The 17368-nt window shown below is 35.9% G+C and overlaps 1 protein-coding gene across 2 annotated transcripts in view; it reads right to left on the bottom strand.

The window, feature by feature from the left end:
* The window catches only part of COG5 (component of oligomeric golgi complex 5), a 317370-nt gene that overhangs the window by 38444 nt on the left and 261558 nt on the right, over positions 1-17368 (bottom strand). For both annotated transcript variants that reach the window (XM_049642772.1, XM_049642771.1), the window contains exon 15: positions 770-880. In XM_049642772.1, coding sequence (XP_049498729.1) covers positions 770-880 — 111 coding nt within the window. The remainder of the gene's footprint in view (positions 1-769; positions 881-17368) is intronic.

The raw sequence follows: 17368 nt of genomic DNA, 5'->3' as shown, positions 1-17368 counted from the left end.
CATATTAAAGCTCAAATTAAAGGTCATGTTTTCAAGAATGTCATCTAATCTTTAGCCTTCTTCAGGTCCTCTAATTATTTCTCTCTCTACTTGCTAAATATTTTGGAAATGGTTTATAGAGAATAAACACAAGCTACTCAAAAGTCAAAGATTGGATTCAAAGTATAGCTTTCCTGGTAATTATAAATACAGTTCATCTTAGAAATAATATATGGTCACCAACAAATTAAAGTTCATCATAAAAATTACATCAGCAACACAACAGCAAAAAAAAAAAAATCCATCTTCTATTTTCAAGTAGCCATCAGTTATTATACCATAAAAATGCACTGTTTAGGCAGCTCCTTCCCCCTATTTTGGGGCAAAGATAGAACCTTTCCAACATGTTGGAGGGATTAAGAGTTCTCATTCTGTCATTAGCTTTGCTATAATTTACTACCACCCACATGATATCAAATTATGCTTTTTAATAGGTATGAAATAGTATGATTTACCCTTAAATCATTTGCTCAATAAACTTGATTATACCAACCAAGCCTGATGATCTAGAGTTCTTATGCTTTAAACCAAGTATATAAACAAAAAGTCACACAAATGATAAAGGCCAGAGTCAATAACTGTTTAAAAAGAGTTCATTCCACAGCTTATTTCACACTTACCACGTTTTCATTGCATTCTTTTGCAAAAAAATAATAATTCGTTGTCTATTTGAGGCAAACAGAAAGAAGTTGAAATTAAAAGAACTTAATTAAAATAAAATAAAGGTTACCTTTGTTACTGATTGGTGTAACTTATACAGTGAATTCACTACTGCCACATTTCTTCTCTGCCCTTCTGTAAGAGGCCCAATCACCTGACTTGCATCTCCTTGTGTGGACAGCTGTAAGAATTCAACATAAATAGAAATTACCAAAATGGCAGTTCATTTATAACTGGGAAGAAGCTCATGTCCCCTGACCAAAACAAAAAACAAAAAAATGTTAACTGGTAACTTCAGATCGAACATTGGAGACTTTAGGCACAACCAGGAACCTCTACAGAGAGGAAACCCAATCATTGTGCCCAAGAAGAACACCCTCCATCACTTCAGAGCTGATGGACCCCGGAGGCATATGTGACCTAAAAGCCCAGTGTGTGCTGTTATTTTCATACATCAGCATAGCACTCCTAGGACATAAATTCTGGCAGCTGCCAATAGTCTTTCTACCCAAAAACTCAGAAATAAGCCATCAAAAGGAAAAAAAAAAAAAAAAAGTAAATGAAGGGAGGGAAGGAGGAACGAAGAAAAATAAACCTACATCCTATGTACATCTGGCAGCCATCATAATATGCTCTGAAATGGGTGGTGAAGAGAGGGTTTTACTTTCATTTTTATAGATTAAATTCTTTCAAAAAAAAGAAAGATAGTTAAGATTATACTGTATATAGACAGTCAGTACAAGTGGTATTAAGAACTTTTTACTCCTCACCTTTTAAAAATAATTTTTTAATGTTTATATTTATTTTTGAGAGAGAGAGAGAGAGAGAGAGAGAGAGCATGAGCAGGGGAGGGGCAGAGAGAGAGGGAGACACAGAATCTAAAGGAGGCTCCATGCTTGGAGCTATCAGCACAGAGCCCTACACGGGGCTCAAACCCACAAGCCATGAGGTCATCAACTGAGCCAAAGTCAGATACTCAACAGACTGAGCCACTCAGGCACCCCTTCACTCCTCTCCCCTTTAATTTACTTCTGAACATATGAGTTTTAGGACATGTAATGCTTTACAGAGTTAATCTAGAATTCTTACAGCTTGATCTAAGAAAATAATCTACATATAAACTATTTTCATATTGATCAGATTTTCATCCAGTCCTCTGTAATGATGGTTTCTTAAAGGTGAATTAAATCTGAGTAGGACAAATAAAAAATGATCTAAGTAAACTCTGTAAATGTGTATGCAGATCTCAACATACGAAAAACTGGCCTTTTAGGAGAGCTGAAACTAAGAGTATCTTCTGTTAGAGTGAGCCAAATAAAATCTGGGAGAAAGAAATACTATTTTGCTTTCTACTTTCCTATGACGAACACACACACACAAACATTTAAAAAAATTAAACTCAATGCCCATTTTATCAATTCCTACTTATGATAATAAAATATTTAAAAATACGAAAATTTGCAATTAAAATGAAGGGAATATTCCTTTGTTAATGTTACAACCCATGACAATGGCTACTAAGTCAACATGGGGCTTTTTGACATCAAGTTAAAGAGCTCCAATTTCTTTTGCCATTCCTCATGGACCTGGTCACCAACTTGCAATCAAGTTGAACTCTAAAATTGGACAATAAAGTGGCAGTGGTTAGTGGCATCAGTGGTTATGGCAGACTCAGGGTGTCAGATGCTAAATATATATCCATCTGCAAAGGGCATTTAAAAGTTATGAGTTCCAGCTATACAATTTTTTTTAAAGATTTTATCTTTAAGCAATCTCTAAACCCAACATGGGGCTCGAACTCACATCCCAGAGATCAAGAGTTACATGCTCTTCCGACTGAGCTATCCAAGAGCCCCTAGCTATACAATTTTTAAAAATCCAATCTTGGGGTGCCTTGGTGGCTCAGTTGGGCGTCCAAAACAAAAATGCATGTTCATATAAAAACATGTATACAAATGTTCATAGCAACATTGTTCCATAGTGTAATAGACCAAAATTGAAAACGCAAACGTCAATAAATGGATAAATAAGACGTAGTATATTCATACAAGGAACATTACTAAGCAAAAAAAAAAAAAAAAAATGAAGCTCTGATACCTGCTAAAACATGGATGAACCTTGCAAACATTTGAACTAAAAGAAGCCAGTCACAAAAGGCCACATATGGAATGATTACATTTACATGAAATACCCAGAGATAAAAAGTAGATTAGTAATAAGGGGATGAGGAAAGAAGGGTAAACATGAAATGACTGCTGATGGGTAGGAGGTTTCTTGTTGGGGTAAGAAAATGTTCTAAATTTGATTGTGAATATACAAAAAACCACTGAATTGTACACTTTAAATGGGTGAATTATATTGTAATAAAACTTTTTTAAAAAGTATAGAAAGAAAAATCCCCAACTTTAAGAGTTATCTGCTAGATGCCCTGAGCCTTGTAAAAATGAAGACTAAGACAAAACAGCTAAGTTAGAGACCTACAAAGTTCTGCAAAGAAAACATTATATTTGGAAGAGAGAAACTCTAATGATATAAAAGAACTAAAGATGAAATATCACTGTGCCAAAAACAAGGAACAAAATTCAAATATCAAAGTGAAAATAGAACACTAGAAGATTGGAAATTTAAGATAATCCACTGCTTATCTTGGTTTCACAGCACAAAATACAGTGAGCCCAACACCTGAGCTCGGTAGATCACTTCGTCCCTCTCGAACACCACTCCTGTCATAATTGTTTTGGGGAAATAATTTCAAATTTACAAAATGTTACAAATATAAGGAGTACTCTTAGACACTTTACCCAGATTTACTTATTAACATTTCATCCCATTTGATTTATTGTTTGTATTTTCTCTTACATACAACATATAATTCTTTTCCTGAATCATACATACATTATATTATAGCCCTTTGCCCCTAAATATTTCAGTGAGTACTTCATAAGATGGACACTTCACTACAAAATCCGAGTTATCAACTTCATAAATTTATGTCAATCCAATACTTTTATGTGGAATGTGCTATGTCTCCAAGGAGATGCGGTTCATTTTAGTGAAGGTGGTGTTAGAGACCAAGATCTGGGTAGTAGGGGTACTTATTCCTGTAGTAACTCTTGATTAATCCAATATTTATACAGATGATCCTTCCAATACGCTGGGTTCTTAGCTCCTTCTCTTCCATTTAAGGTTAAAATAACTATACAGTGAACACTCATATACAGATAACCTATTAACATTCTTTAATTTGCTTTATATCACATATCTATCCTTCAACACATTTGATATTTTTCATTCATTTCAAATAATTTTCAGACATCAACACTCAAGCATGTGGATAATTAGCTAGAATTCAGTATTCACTTACAGCTTTTTTTTTTTTTCCTTTTGAGGAAAAATTTATATATAATGAAATGCGGACCTTAAGTGCACAATTCAATGAGATGTGGTAAATGGTTTTACTTGTGTGATATTATCACTCTAGAAGTTTCCTTCATTCCACTTCCCAGTCAACTCCCACCCTACCCTGGAGAGGCATCCACTATTGTGATTCAATTAGCCTTGGCTTTAAGGAGGACTGCATTCAGAGACCATACGGGAAGGTATTTTTAATGAGCTCCAAAGACAATGTTTCACAGATTATTCAGTCTTTTATGAGCCCCTGCTGCCACTGTGCTGTTCTTCTTGGGATAAAGAATGTACTTTTGCTTATACATACTGTTTTCAAAACCGCTAAAAGTCATACACAATTAAATTTTCCTGACATTTTATTATGAACACTTGAAAGACTTGTACACTGAATACCCATATACTGCCTAGATTCTATAATTAACATTTTATAATACTTGCTTATGCTATCCGTACATAGATCCATTTTGTATTTTTTTAAGTTTATTTATTTAGAGAGACACACACACAGTGGGAGTGGGGGAGGGACCGAGACACTTCCAAGCAGGCTCTGCACTGTCAGCGTAGGACCTGATCCCACAAACCATGAGATCGTGACCTGAGCCAAAATCAAGAGTTGGATGTTTAATAGTTTTGTATTTTTGATGTATCTCAAAATAACTTGTAGACATTAGTATACTTATTACCTCTGACTTTACTGCACTGATTAGTTTTGCCTATTCTGTATCTTTATATAAAGTTTTCTGTGCATGTATGTGTGTGCAAAGTTTCTTTCACTCAGCATAGTTTCTGGTTTTCACTTGTGTTTGTTCCTTTTTATTGCTGTGTAGTATTCCACTGCGTGAACTGATCAGTTTGTTTTATCCATTCTCTTATTGCTCCCAGAATGTCTGGAACAATATAATCCTTGACTCAAATCTAAACAGACTTGCCTCGAAACACTTGCTAGCTGAGTAACTAACTTGTGCCTTTAGCTTCTCCATATGTAACACAGAACAGATACTACAGCTGATAGCAAAGTATGCTCCATTTTTATCTCCAATTTTATGTCTTGTTCTAATTTTCTTCTCACATGTCTTTGCTTGGTCCTTTCTCCTGCCATCAAGCCTCCAAGCTCTACCCTATGTCTGCACTGGCTAAGGATGAAAGGCACATGTTAGGACTGAGGAATCCAAACGAAAAGCCAATGAAGCTGCCTGGAGTTACAGAGTAAATATTGGCTCCTTTTGGTTTGTGGAAAACATGCATTTTACATAGAGAAGGCATTCTCTATTTCTAAATTTTCTACCCATCTTGAGCCATTTTGACTTTCGGTGTTTTAAGCTACTTCCTTCACTTCAACTCCTTAAAACTGACTTTTCACTAATTCAAGTACATGTTCAGCAAGGCCTCTTAATGCAGAAGGTGTTCATTAGGTATCTGTTGAATGACTGAAGGGCCAGAGTAATGGTTTCTTGTTGCCTTTTCAAAGTCTACCTTATTTGAGATGAATACAACTTGTATGGAGGTGCAGAAACACAGCTTTTGGCTGTAAAGCATAAGGAACTAGGGGACCAGAAAGGTGGGAACCATAAGAGAACCACATTCTTAACTATGAGAAGCATACATACTGGTGAATCATGTTACACTATCTAATACAGTCTGGAAAGATGTCAGAAATCAAGAGTTGCATTTGAGTTTTAAAAATCTCTCTCTCACACACACATGCACGCACACATGGAATCCAAAGGCTAAACAAATCCTTAATAACCAAATAGTTCCTATGCACAAATGAGAGGATATATTATTCATTTTTAATTACCTGAAGAAAAAAATTTTCAGAAATTATAATTCATACATCTGCTCACTAGGAACATTGTGTGAATTCAGTGCACAAGACACAATGATAAACCATACAGTTAACATGAAGAATGTTTTTATGTATTTGTTAGCTTACAGAAAAAATGACCAAGATTTCCCTAACATCACAGCTGAGGGGTAGAAGTAAAAGAAGTAAAACTGATACTTCATGAGGTGAACTGGATAACAGCTTTAAATTTCTATTCATTGAATCTACTGAAAATTACTCTTGGGGAATTATCAAGTTGGTGACTCAGAAGAATGTCTAAAAAGAATAATAAGATAAATGATTTGTTATGAATTATGAAAGGTAAAGTTACTTTCCAGATGTTATGGAAATACCACTTGTACTTTATTTATAATTTCCATTACTGCTAAAGTAATGTCAAGACTACAGGATAACTCCTTTTTATGTATATTTGTTCATAATTCTTCTAAATATTTCTTGGCAAGCATACATAAAACAAATGAGAAAAAGGTATGTATTAGAATTCTGTAAGTTTAGAGAACAGTGTAAAATGTGTGTACTAATCTAAAATGCTTCCCCAAATGAAAATAAGTCAAAACATTTTTATACTTACATATATACTTATATACTTATGGCAGATATTTTTAACAAAACCTTTGAAAGGTTCTGGGGCACCTGGGTGGCTCAGTCGGCTGAACATCTGACTCTTGGTTTTGGCTCAGGTCATGATCTCCTGATTCATGGGATTGAGCCTTGCATCAGGCTCTGTGCTAACAGCATGGAGCCTGCTTTGGATTCTCTCTGTCCCTTTCTCTGCCCCTGCCCTGCTTGCACTTGCATGTGCATGCTCTTGCTCTCAAAATAAATAAATAAACTTAGAAAAAAAAGCTTTGACAGGTTCTGATAAACCTATATTTAGAGAATGATGTCTATACAGTAAAACCTTGGTTTGCAAACATAATTCATTCTGGAAACATGCTTGTAATCCAAAGCACTCATATATCAAAGTGCATTTCAAGCAAGAACCATTGGCTCAGGTGTGATCATGTGACATTCAGCATCATATACTATTCATACTGCAAGACATCACTCATTTTTCAAGTTAAAACTTATTAGAAATGTTTGCCTGTCTTGCAGAACACTTGCAGAACAAGTTACTTGCAATCCAAGGTTTTAACTGTACTTATTTTTCTGAAAGTGGTGACCATGACTGCATTATAATTACCAAATTAATTTTTAATAAGAAGTCTATATTAACTTAAGATCTTCTGATCTAATACATGCTTTCTATCCAATTTGGGGGTACACAGCAAAGAGTACATACAAAAAGGCAAAGTATTATCACTGTTATTATTTTAATGAAAACTATAAAGAGCAAATATCTGGCTCTCAGACTGTCTCCTCCCCTCCCACACATATAGAAGACATCAGTAATCAAGGGGCCCTGTTATGGTCTAACAACACAGTGCTCCAGGCAGCAACTACCAATCTCTTTAGACCTGGGGAGAAACTGATTTGTAATCCCTGATCTATGTAACAGTAGTTGTTTTGGACATATGGTCCAATGATTCTAAGTGTATTCATCCAAATGTTTTCTAGGTCAAGAGATGCTAATGAGCAATATATTCCAACAGCCTTAAAGCTGCTATATCCTTACTTATCCCACTATCAGAAATGTATCTTAAGAAAATAATAAAATTATATGCACAAAGATAATGTTATTTATTAGTCCGAAGCTGAGTTGTAAGGTGTATCATAATTCTTATACCTTCCGGGTAAATTGTTCTTTTTCTCATTTTATGACACGCCCCCCCCCCCAATCCCTAATAATGGTGTTTTGCTTCAGAATATATTTTGTCTGATGTGGTTACAGTTATTTTCATCAGTTCTTATCTAATTAGTACTGGCCTGAAATATTTTTTCTCCATTCCTTTACTTTCATCCTTTACATGTTCTTATCGATGAGGGATAGAAATAGGAAAATGTTTACCTTTAGCCCAGAAGGCTGACCTATGGCCTGCGTAGTACTGATAAGGATCAAACATGTACTGGTTGCTACATTCTTTTCATTTTATTTTTTTAACATTTAATTATTTTTGAGAAAGAGAGAGAGAGAGAGAAAGAGCACAAGCAGGGAAATGGCAGAGAGAGGAGGAGGAGACACAGAATCCGAAGCAGCTCTAGGCTCTGAGCTGTCAGCACACAGCCCGACACGGGGCTGGAACTCACAGACCAGGAGATCATGACCTGAGTTGAAGTCGCATGCTCAACCAACTGAGCCACCCAGGCGCCCCTGGTTGCTACACTCTTTTTTGCTGAAGCAGGCTCCAGGCTCCAAGCTGTTGGCACAGAGCCCAACACGGGGCTCAAACTCATGAACCATGAGATCATGACCTGAGCCGAAGTTGGACACCTGACCAACTGAGCCACCCAGGCACCCCTGGTTGCTACATTCTTAAAGGATCTCATGACTGCCTATACATCCTACTGAGAGTTAATATTGAGCTGAATGATAAGCACCAGAGAAATCTTGCTAAAGTAGTTTTATCAGTAAAGATTCAAAAACAACATTTATGATCTAATACTGTACATCCCCTTCTTCATACAGCACTCCTAGGTCCTGTCCCGGTGCTATAATAAAAGCACCTTTTTCCACCACAAACGTCTCAAGAATTCTTTCTTGACCATTCACTCCTTGGACCCACATTGCGTATGTTTTTACATGGGTCACACAAAAGCTAAATTTAGTTATCGATTCCACCCAAATTGAGAAATGTCAGTGGCCAGTTTAGTTACATTTATTGTGATCAATGATTGAAATTCATCTTACTATGTACTTCTCATAGGATTTTTTGCTTCCTTTTATTCTGTTCATTTCTGAGCCTTTTATTGAACTAACACTTTTCTCTTTTATCAATTTTTCCATCAGTTCACTTAGAAGTTATATATTCTATTTCTACTCTCAGTGGTCATAATTAAATTGTTAAAATTCATATTCAATGTAACTCAAAATATCTCCAGTTTTATAATCTTCCTGAATAATAAAAGCATTTTAGAATGCTTTAAAATTCATTACCCCTTCTCATTTCAAACTTTAATGTGGACTAATATTTTCATTCTATCTAGTTATATATGTCCCAAATTAGTCACTATTACTTCTTGTTTTATGCAATTAAGGCTTGAGTTTACCTACACGTTTACCAATTGCTCCTGCTATGACTTCTTGCATTTCAATCCTTCCTTTTGAGTTAGATTTCCTCCTTTTGTGTACAACCATGAAATGGCTGGCTTCTGTCTCACTCACAGTGAAGGCCAAACTTCCTACTATATTCTTCAAGGGCTGGCGTCATCTAGAGTTAAGGTCACAGAGTTTCAAGGATTATTAGATTGGGTCACAGGAATTCCAGGAGAGTAAGTCTCTAGGTCTCTCAGTATTCTGGAATACAGGCACAGAAGCCAGGCTGAAGAAGCAGGGTCCTTTAGAACTAGAGGCTCTGGGTTGAAGGTGCCACTTTATGTAGAACAGAGTCCAGAACACAAACTCCTTCAACAGCTACAGGACTTCTGTTGGCTTTTAAGCCACTTGTACCTGCCTCCTCAAACCCACTCAGTGTGATCAGTCCCTCTGGGTGCTAATTAAATGATTTCTACAAGTTAAAAACCTGCATATGGTAAAAACTGAAACAGAACTAACTTAGAAATATAAACTGAAGACCAAATGTTCTCTCTCCACATCTTTAGTCCCACTCTTCAGAGTTATACACTAACAGTTTCTTGCGGTGACCTTCCAGGAAAGAAAGAAAAGAGAGAAAGAAAAAAGAAAAAGCTTAAAACGACATTTATTTTTATTATCTGTTTTACTTACAGGTGGGACTACTAAATGTTCTATTTTCACCTTCTTTTTCCAGCCTGATATCATGTCTTAGGGAGTTTTCCAAATTAGCACATAGAAGTCTTCAAAGCACTACCAATTATTTCCCTCATTACTTTCCTCACTAATTTGGAACTAACCTCTCAAACTATCAATATTTTCTTGAAGCGTTCTCCATAGATTCTTGAGAGAAAAAGGAAAGGGGTTTGAATTCCCCAGAGCTCAATATTCCTTGTCATTACTGTCAATCTTTGAAGGCTATCAGAATGATTACAGTTAGAAATTCAATTTCCCAACTAAACAGGGTTCTCAGCAAAGAGAGTAGTCACATATGTTTTCTTTTACAAAAGTAAAAATACGACATCTACACCCAAGATGTCTTTTACACACTTACACACACACACACACACACACACACACACACACACACCCTTTATTTTCTCCAAACTTCCAATGTACAGTATATTATATTTAGTTTTGGTTAGTTTATTTTAGCAAGTTCTTAAATGTTTAAACTGGGGAGAGGTGGGTGGTTGGTGAACTAGGGAAGAAAAACAAGCACTTCTACTTTTCCTGATCTCAGTCCTTTTTCACTTTTTTCCTAAGATTCATTTATTAAATATTTAGAGGTTCACTATAACTTATAAAAGCCTCCATATTCTTTCAAGTCCTAGACTGAACGATTAATCTCCTATAAAGCTAGGATACACCCATGTGCCACCTATACACCTACCTTTACAGTACTTTATAAGTATTTTTAATTGAAATATAAAATCAAGACAGAAATGTTTAAAAACAATCAGTATACATTTTTGCTTTTAATTCCTTTGCCTTTGGAAATGTGTCAAGGAAAACATTGCTGCGGCTAAGGTCAGAGAGGTTTTTTCCTGCTTTCTCCTCTAGGATTTTGGTGGTTTCCTGTCTCACATTCAGGTCCTTTATCCATTTTGAGTTTATTTTTGTGAATGGTGTAAGAAAGTGGTCTAGTTTCATTCTTCTGCATGTTGCTATCCAGTTCTTCCAGCACCATTTGTTAAATAGACTGTCTTTTTTCCATTGGATATTCTTTCCTGCTTTGTCAAAGATTAGTTGGCCATACTTTTGTGGGTCCAATTCTGGAGTCTCTATTCTATTCCATTGGTCTATGTGTCTTTTTGTGCCAATACCATGCTGTCTTGGTGATTACAGCTTTGTAGTAGAGGCTAAAGTCTGGGATTGTGATGCCTCCCACTTTGGTCTTCTTCTTCAATATTACTTTGGCTGTTTGGGGTCTTTTGTGGTTCCATACAAATTTTAGGATTGCTTGTTCTAGCTTCGAGAAGAATGCTGGTGCAATTTTGATTGGGATTGCACTGCATGTGTCGATTGCTTTGCGTAGTATTGATATTTTAACACTATTTATTCTTCCAATCCATGAGCACAGAATGTTTTTCCATTTCTTTGTATCTTCTTCAATTTCCTTCATAAGCTTTCTATAGTTTTGAGCATACAGATCTTTTACATCTTTGGTTAGATTTATTCCTAGGTATTTTATGATTCTTGGTGCAGTTGTGAATGGAATCAGTTTCTTTGTCTTTCTGTTGCATCATTGTTAGTGTATAAGAATGCAACTGACTTCTGTACATTGATTTTGTATCCTGCGATCTCATGAAGATAAAAAGCTTCTGCACTGCAAAGGAAACAATCAACAAAACTAAAAGGCAACCAACGGAATGGGAAAAGATATTTGCAAATGACATATCGGACAAAGGGCTAGTATCCAAAATGTATAAAGAACTCACCAAACTCCACACCCAAAAAACAAATAATCCAGTGAAGAAATGGGCAGTAAACATGAATAGACACTTCTCTGAAGAAGACATCCAGATGGCCAACAGGCATATGAAAAGATGCTCAGCGTCGCTCCTCATCAGGGAAATACAAATCAAAACCACACTGAGATACTACCTCATGCCAGTCAGAGTGGCTAAAATGAACAAGTCAGGAGACTATAGATGCTGGTGAGGATGTGGAGAAACGGGAACCCTCTTGCACTGTTGGTGGGAATGCAAACTGGTGCAGCCGCTCTGGAAAACAGTGTGGAGGTTCCTCAAAAAATTAGAAATAGATCTACTCTATGACCCAGCAAAAGCACTGCTAGGAATTTACCCAAGGGATACAGGAGTGCTGATGCAGAGGGGCACTTGTACCCCAAAGTTTATAGCAGCACTGTCAACAATAGCCAAATTACGGAGAGGCTAAATGTCCATCAACTGATGAATGGATAAAGAAATTGTGGTTTATATACACAATAGAATGCTATGTGGCAATGAGAAAGAATGAAATATGGCCTTTTGTAGCAACTTGGATGGAACTGGAGAGTGTTATGCTAAGTGAAATAAGTCACACAGAGAAAGACAGATACCATATGTTTTCACTCTTATGTGGATCCTGAGAAACTTAACAGAAGACCATGGGGGAGGAGAAGGAAAAAAAAAAAAGTTAGACAGGGAGGGAACCAAACCATAAGAGGCTCTTGAAAGTGAGAACAACCTGAGGGTTGATGGGGAGTGCAAGGGAGGGGAGGGTGGGTGATAGGTATTGAGGAGGGCACCTGTTGGGATGAGCACTGAGTGTTGTATGGAAACCAATTTGACAATAAATTTCATATTAAATAAATAAGTAGGTAAATAAATAAAACCAGTGTACAGATAAATGAATGATTACAAATCAAAAACTCTCGTAAACACAAAAAGTTTAAACATTATCAGCACTCCAAAAACTCAATCATCTCCTTCCTCCTATAAAGTGATTTCTTTATATAATCATTTGGGACATATTATTTCATATATAATAAATATATTTATATTTTGTTCAACATTACGTTTGTGAGATTCATCCATGTAGGACTGTATGTAAGCTGTAGTCTCCTTCTTTTTCAATATCGTACAGCATTCCACTGATGAATATCTCAGAATTTATGTAGTGTTCTCTTGATGGGCATTTGGGTTGTTTCCATTTTGAGGCTCTTACAAAAAATGCTGCTAAACACATCTCATGGTGTACATGTGTAGGTATTTCTATTAGGTTTCCCTTTCATATTTAGATCTAAATTCTACCTAAAATTGATTTTTGTCTTTGGTGAGGGCCAACTTTCTTCTTTTTCCACAAGACTATCAAAATAACTCATCATCACTTACCAAAAAGACCACCCTTTCCCCACTGCTGTCCACTGCCATCTCTGTCGCACAAGAAGTGACAGTATACTTGTGGGGCTGTTTCTCTAACCTTGTGCTAATACATCATCATCACCATTACTGCAGGTTTCTAATGGATCTTGCTATCAGAACAAATATGTCTGCATTGGTAAAAAGCATATTGTTACACTGAACCTACAGATCAGTTTTGGAAGAACTGACATGTTTACAACACTGAGTCGTCCGATCTATGTGCCGTCATTTATTTCTTTAATTTCTCTCAATATGACTTACAGTTTTCAGTGTAGTCTTGCCCATGTTTTCTCAAACTATTCATAGAAACATGTTATTTTCTGATGCCATTATAAATAGTGTTTTTAAAAAATTCTATTTTCTGTTTGTAGCTGGCAAACATAAATAGTTGATTTTTGTATAACTTGAGTGTGAAAGAGTTTGGGACATGCCACTCCAAAATATGCTGCTCTTGTATATTATTTCAGGTTGAAGTCACTGAAAAATAGCAAATACAAGCAGACTGGCTTTCTCTGAACTCGCTGTCATCTGCCCAAAAGCACATCCTCCAAAAGGAACTCAACCATCATAAAGTCCTCTGCCTAAAAGTTTTATCAACCAGGGAAGATTGACTCTTATCACAAACAGGAAGTAGCCATCACACCTACACAAACTTTGTCATAAACGATCATTTCTGCTGCCTATTCTTGTAAGGTCCTCATCATCTTTTCTAGAAATCATTCATTCTACCCTAAGTAGCCTATATCCATCCCTCTTTCTTTCCCCCTATTAAGACATTATATAGTTTGTGACAAACAAATACTTGGGAGATTTTCTAGATACTTTTCAGTTATTTCAGAAGGAGGGATTATAGACTTTTTTGAAATATGTGAAATTTTCCCCGAAAAAATTCACACGTCATAATAATATTTGATAATTTCCTGAGATTCACAGATGTCCTGTAATTTCTTCACAGACCTCCTAGATTAACATTTCCTATCCTAAGATACTGAAAAGTGATATAAAGATAAGTGTCCAAGAAGGACAAAAAAGATTTTCTTGATTTCTAACACAGAACGCTTTCCAAATACACCTTTTTAGGTATGTCTTAGAAAATATTCTAAAGTGGCACAACTTCCTACTAACGAGTTGAGTAAAAAGTTGCCCACAAGTGTGCTACATGCTTGATAAATTAAAGGATAATTTAAAAAAACATCAATTTTTCTAAGATGTAAATGAGTTCTTTTGCATTCAAATGCAGCAAACTTCAGTTTGCATCCTAATTTTTAAAGGGAGTGTTTATGTGTCTTTTCCCCTTCCTCTCTCTGATTGTCCCTAGTGTTTGGGGGTTTAGAGTTGTCCTTTCAACCATGCCTCCCTCTCTGCCATAGTCACCACAGCTCTCCATTTCACAATCAGACCTGGGCTGGTGGCTCAGAAATACCATCGCATTGGAATACTGCAGATCCCATTCCTGACTGTGTTTTGACCTTAGTTCCATTTACCAGGCAATCTTGCCTCGTATCCCCCTAGCTGGTACCTATAGCAGCCTTAAGAGGTTAATGTAGGTTTTCTTTGTATCTTATTTGTGAGTAAGGCTATCTTTACTCTATGTGTGTCTGTATGTCTGAGTGTGCTGGGTAGGAAGGAGGGTGCGCTGAGTGAATGAATCAAAGCCTTACCTTGACTAAATGCTGACAACTTTCTCTCCCAGAAACATTTTCAAAAAGAATAATTTTGAAGTATACATTAGGGAATTAAAATACACTCAAATACCCTGGAACAGGGATAAGAATAAAAGCTCTTTTTGATCATTAATATGCTTGAAAAGATGTAAAAGCTCTACAGTGCTAAAACTTCTAATTTGAGTAAAAATGGACCGGGTAATTCAGACTAATCCTGTCAGCAAGAACACCTTGAAAAAGTGAATAATATGTTTTAAAAATCTTCATGGTATCGAAGTGCTAACATGGCAGTGAAAAATTATGAAGCAAGATTCAATTGCCTAATTTCTTTTCAAGTCTCTACTACTTTTATTTCCTGTAGTATGGAAAATTCTATTGTTCAGAGACTGAAGACACACCACATTTTGAAATTAAGGAAAAAATAAATATATTTTGTAACAAAAGAAAGAAAAAACACAAGAGGAAAATATTTATTTGGATATTATATACTGTAGTAATGAAAAAATGTTTAGGGCAATAAAGACTAGAAAATTTGATAAGGGGTCAAAATATATATCATCAAATGAAGTACACAGAGAAAGGCTCATGAGTTTTTAAAGTAATAGTAACATTAGTTAAAATCATTAAGTTAATTATGATAGTGATGAATTTCTATTTTCTGGCTAAGAAACTGATATTGGATGCCATAAAAATTTAATATACACATAGGAGAAAATATTTGCCAATCATGTATCATAAGAGGTTATTATCCTAAATATATAAAGAATTCATACAACCCAACAGCAAAAAAGAAAAAATCTGATTAGAGATTAGATCTGAAGAGACATTTTTCTGAGGACAGCACTTAGATGGTCAACAGGATGTTAAAAGGTGCTCAACATCACTAATCATCATAGAAATACACATCAAAACCACAATGAGATATCATACCTCATACCTGTTAGAGTGGCTGGTATCAAAAAGACAAAGAATAACAAGTGTTGGTGAGGATGTGGAAGAAAAGGCAACCTTTGGGCACTGTTGTGGCAATATAAATTATGGAAAACTTTCTGGAAGTTTCTCAAAAAATTAAAAATAGAACTATCATATGGATCCTGCAATTCTACTTCTTGGAGTATTTACTCCAAGAAAATAAAATCATTATCTTGAAAAGATATCTGCACTCCTATGTTCATCGTAGCATGATTTACACTCGCCAAGACATAGAAACAAACTAAGTATCCATTCATGAATGGATAAAGAACATGAGAGAGAGAGAGAGAGAGAGAGAGAGAGAGAGAGAAAGAGATCACATATATATGCAATGCAATACTATTCAGCCATTAAAAAGGAAGGAAATCCTGCCATTTGTAACAACATGGATAGACCTTATGAGCATTATGCTAAGTAAAATAAACAAGACAGAGAATCAATACTGTGTTATCATAGATACAAAGAACAGATTGGTGATTACTAGAGGCAGGGGTGGGGACAAAATGGGTGAAAACAGTCCAAAGAATACAAAATTCCTATTATAAGATAAATAAGTCCTAGAAATATAAAGTAGGGGGACTATAGTTAACAATACTGTATTGTACATTTGAAAGTTGCTAAGAGAATAAATCTTAAAAGTTCTAACCACAGGAGAGGCAAGTGGCTGTGCACCTAAAACTGATATAGTTTACCCTAGAATGGTATGGGTTTGAACTGTGCGGGTCCACTTACACATATATTTTTTTTCTGATAAATACAGTACTGTAAGTGTATCTTCTCTTCCTTATGATTTTCTTAACAACATTTCATTTTCTCTAGTTTACTTTATTCTTAAAGAATATAGTATATGTATATATAACATTCAAAATGTGTTAATTGACTATGTTATTTATTTATATGTTTATGTTTAACATAACATAAACATTGACTTATGTTGTATGACTAAGGATCTGGTCAATTAGGGTAGGTTATTAGTCAGTAGGTTATTAGTAGTTAAGTTTTTTAAGTTTTTAGGGAGTCAAAAGTTATATGCAGATTTTCAACTCCATTTTTTATAGCTCAAAATAAATACATATGTAAATAAATACTTGTATATTCTGCTTTAAACATTTTTTTAATGTTTATTTTTGAGAGATAGTGAGAGAGACAGAACATGAGCAGTGGAGGGGCAGAGAGAGAGGGAGACACAGAATCCTAAGCAGGCTCCAGGCTGTGAGCTGTCAGCACAGAGCCCGACGCGGGGCTCGAACTCATGGACCATGAGATCATGACCTGAGCCGAAGTCGGACACTTAACTGATTGAGCCTCCCAGGTGCCCCTATTTTCTGCTTTTTTTTTAAGTTTATATTTATTTTGAGAGAGAGAGACAGCATGAGTGGGGAGGGGCAGAGAAAGAGGTAGAGAGAATCCAAAGCCGTGCAGAGCCCAATGCAGGGCTCGATCTCATGATTCATGAGACCGTGACCTGAACCAAGATCATGACCTGAGCTGAGATCAAGAGTCGGACCCTTTAACCGACTGAGCCACCCAGGTACCCCTAGATATTTTTAAAAATTTAAAGCACACTGACAAGATTCAAAAAGAAAATTTCATGAGCTTTTTTTTGTTGTTGCTATTGCCATGTTCCTAATTTGACTTTGTGACAGATGGCATGATTAGTCCCAATCCTTCATCCCTCTTTCCATCCACATCCTTTGCAATTTCATATTGCACTGTGGTTGGGTGGTTTTGGTAAGCCAGA

The sequence above is a fragment of the Panthera uncia genome, chromosome A2 (assembly GCF_023721935.1).
Source record: "Panthera uncia isolate 11264 chromosome A2, Puncia_PCG_1.0, whole genome shotgun sequence".
NCBI lineage: Eukaryota > Metazoa > Chordata > Mammalia > Carnivora > Felidae > Panthera > Panthera uncia.
The sequence above is the reverse complement of the archived record's forward strand: the minus strand, read 5'-3'. Positions and strand labels throughout refer to the sequence as shown.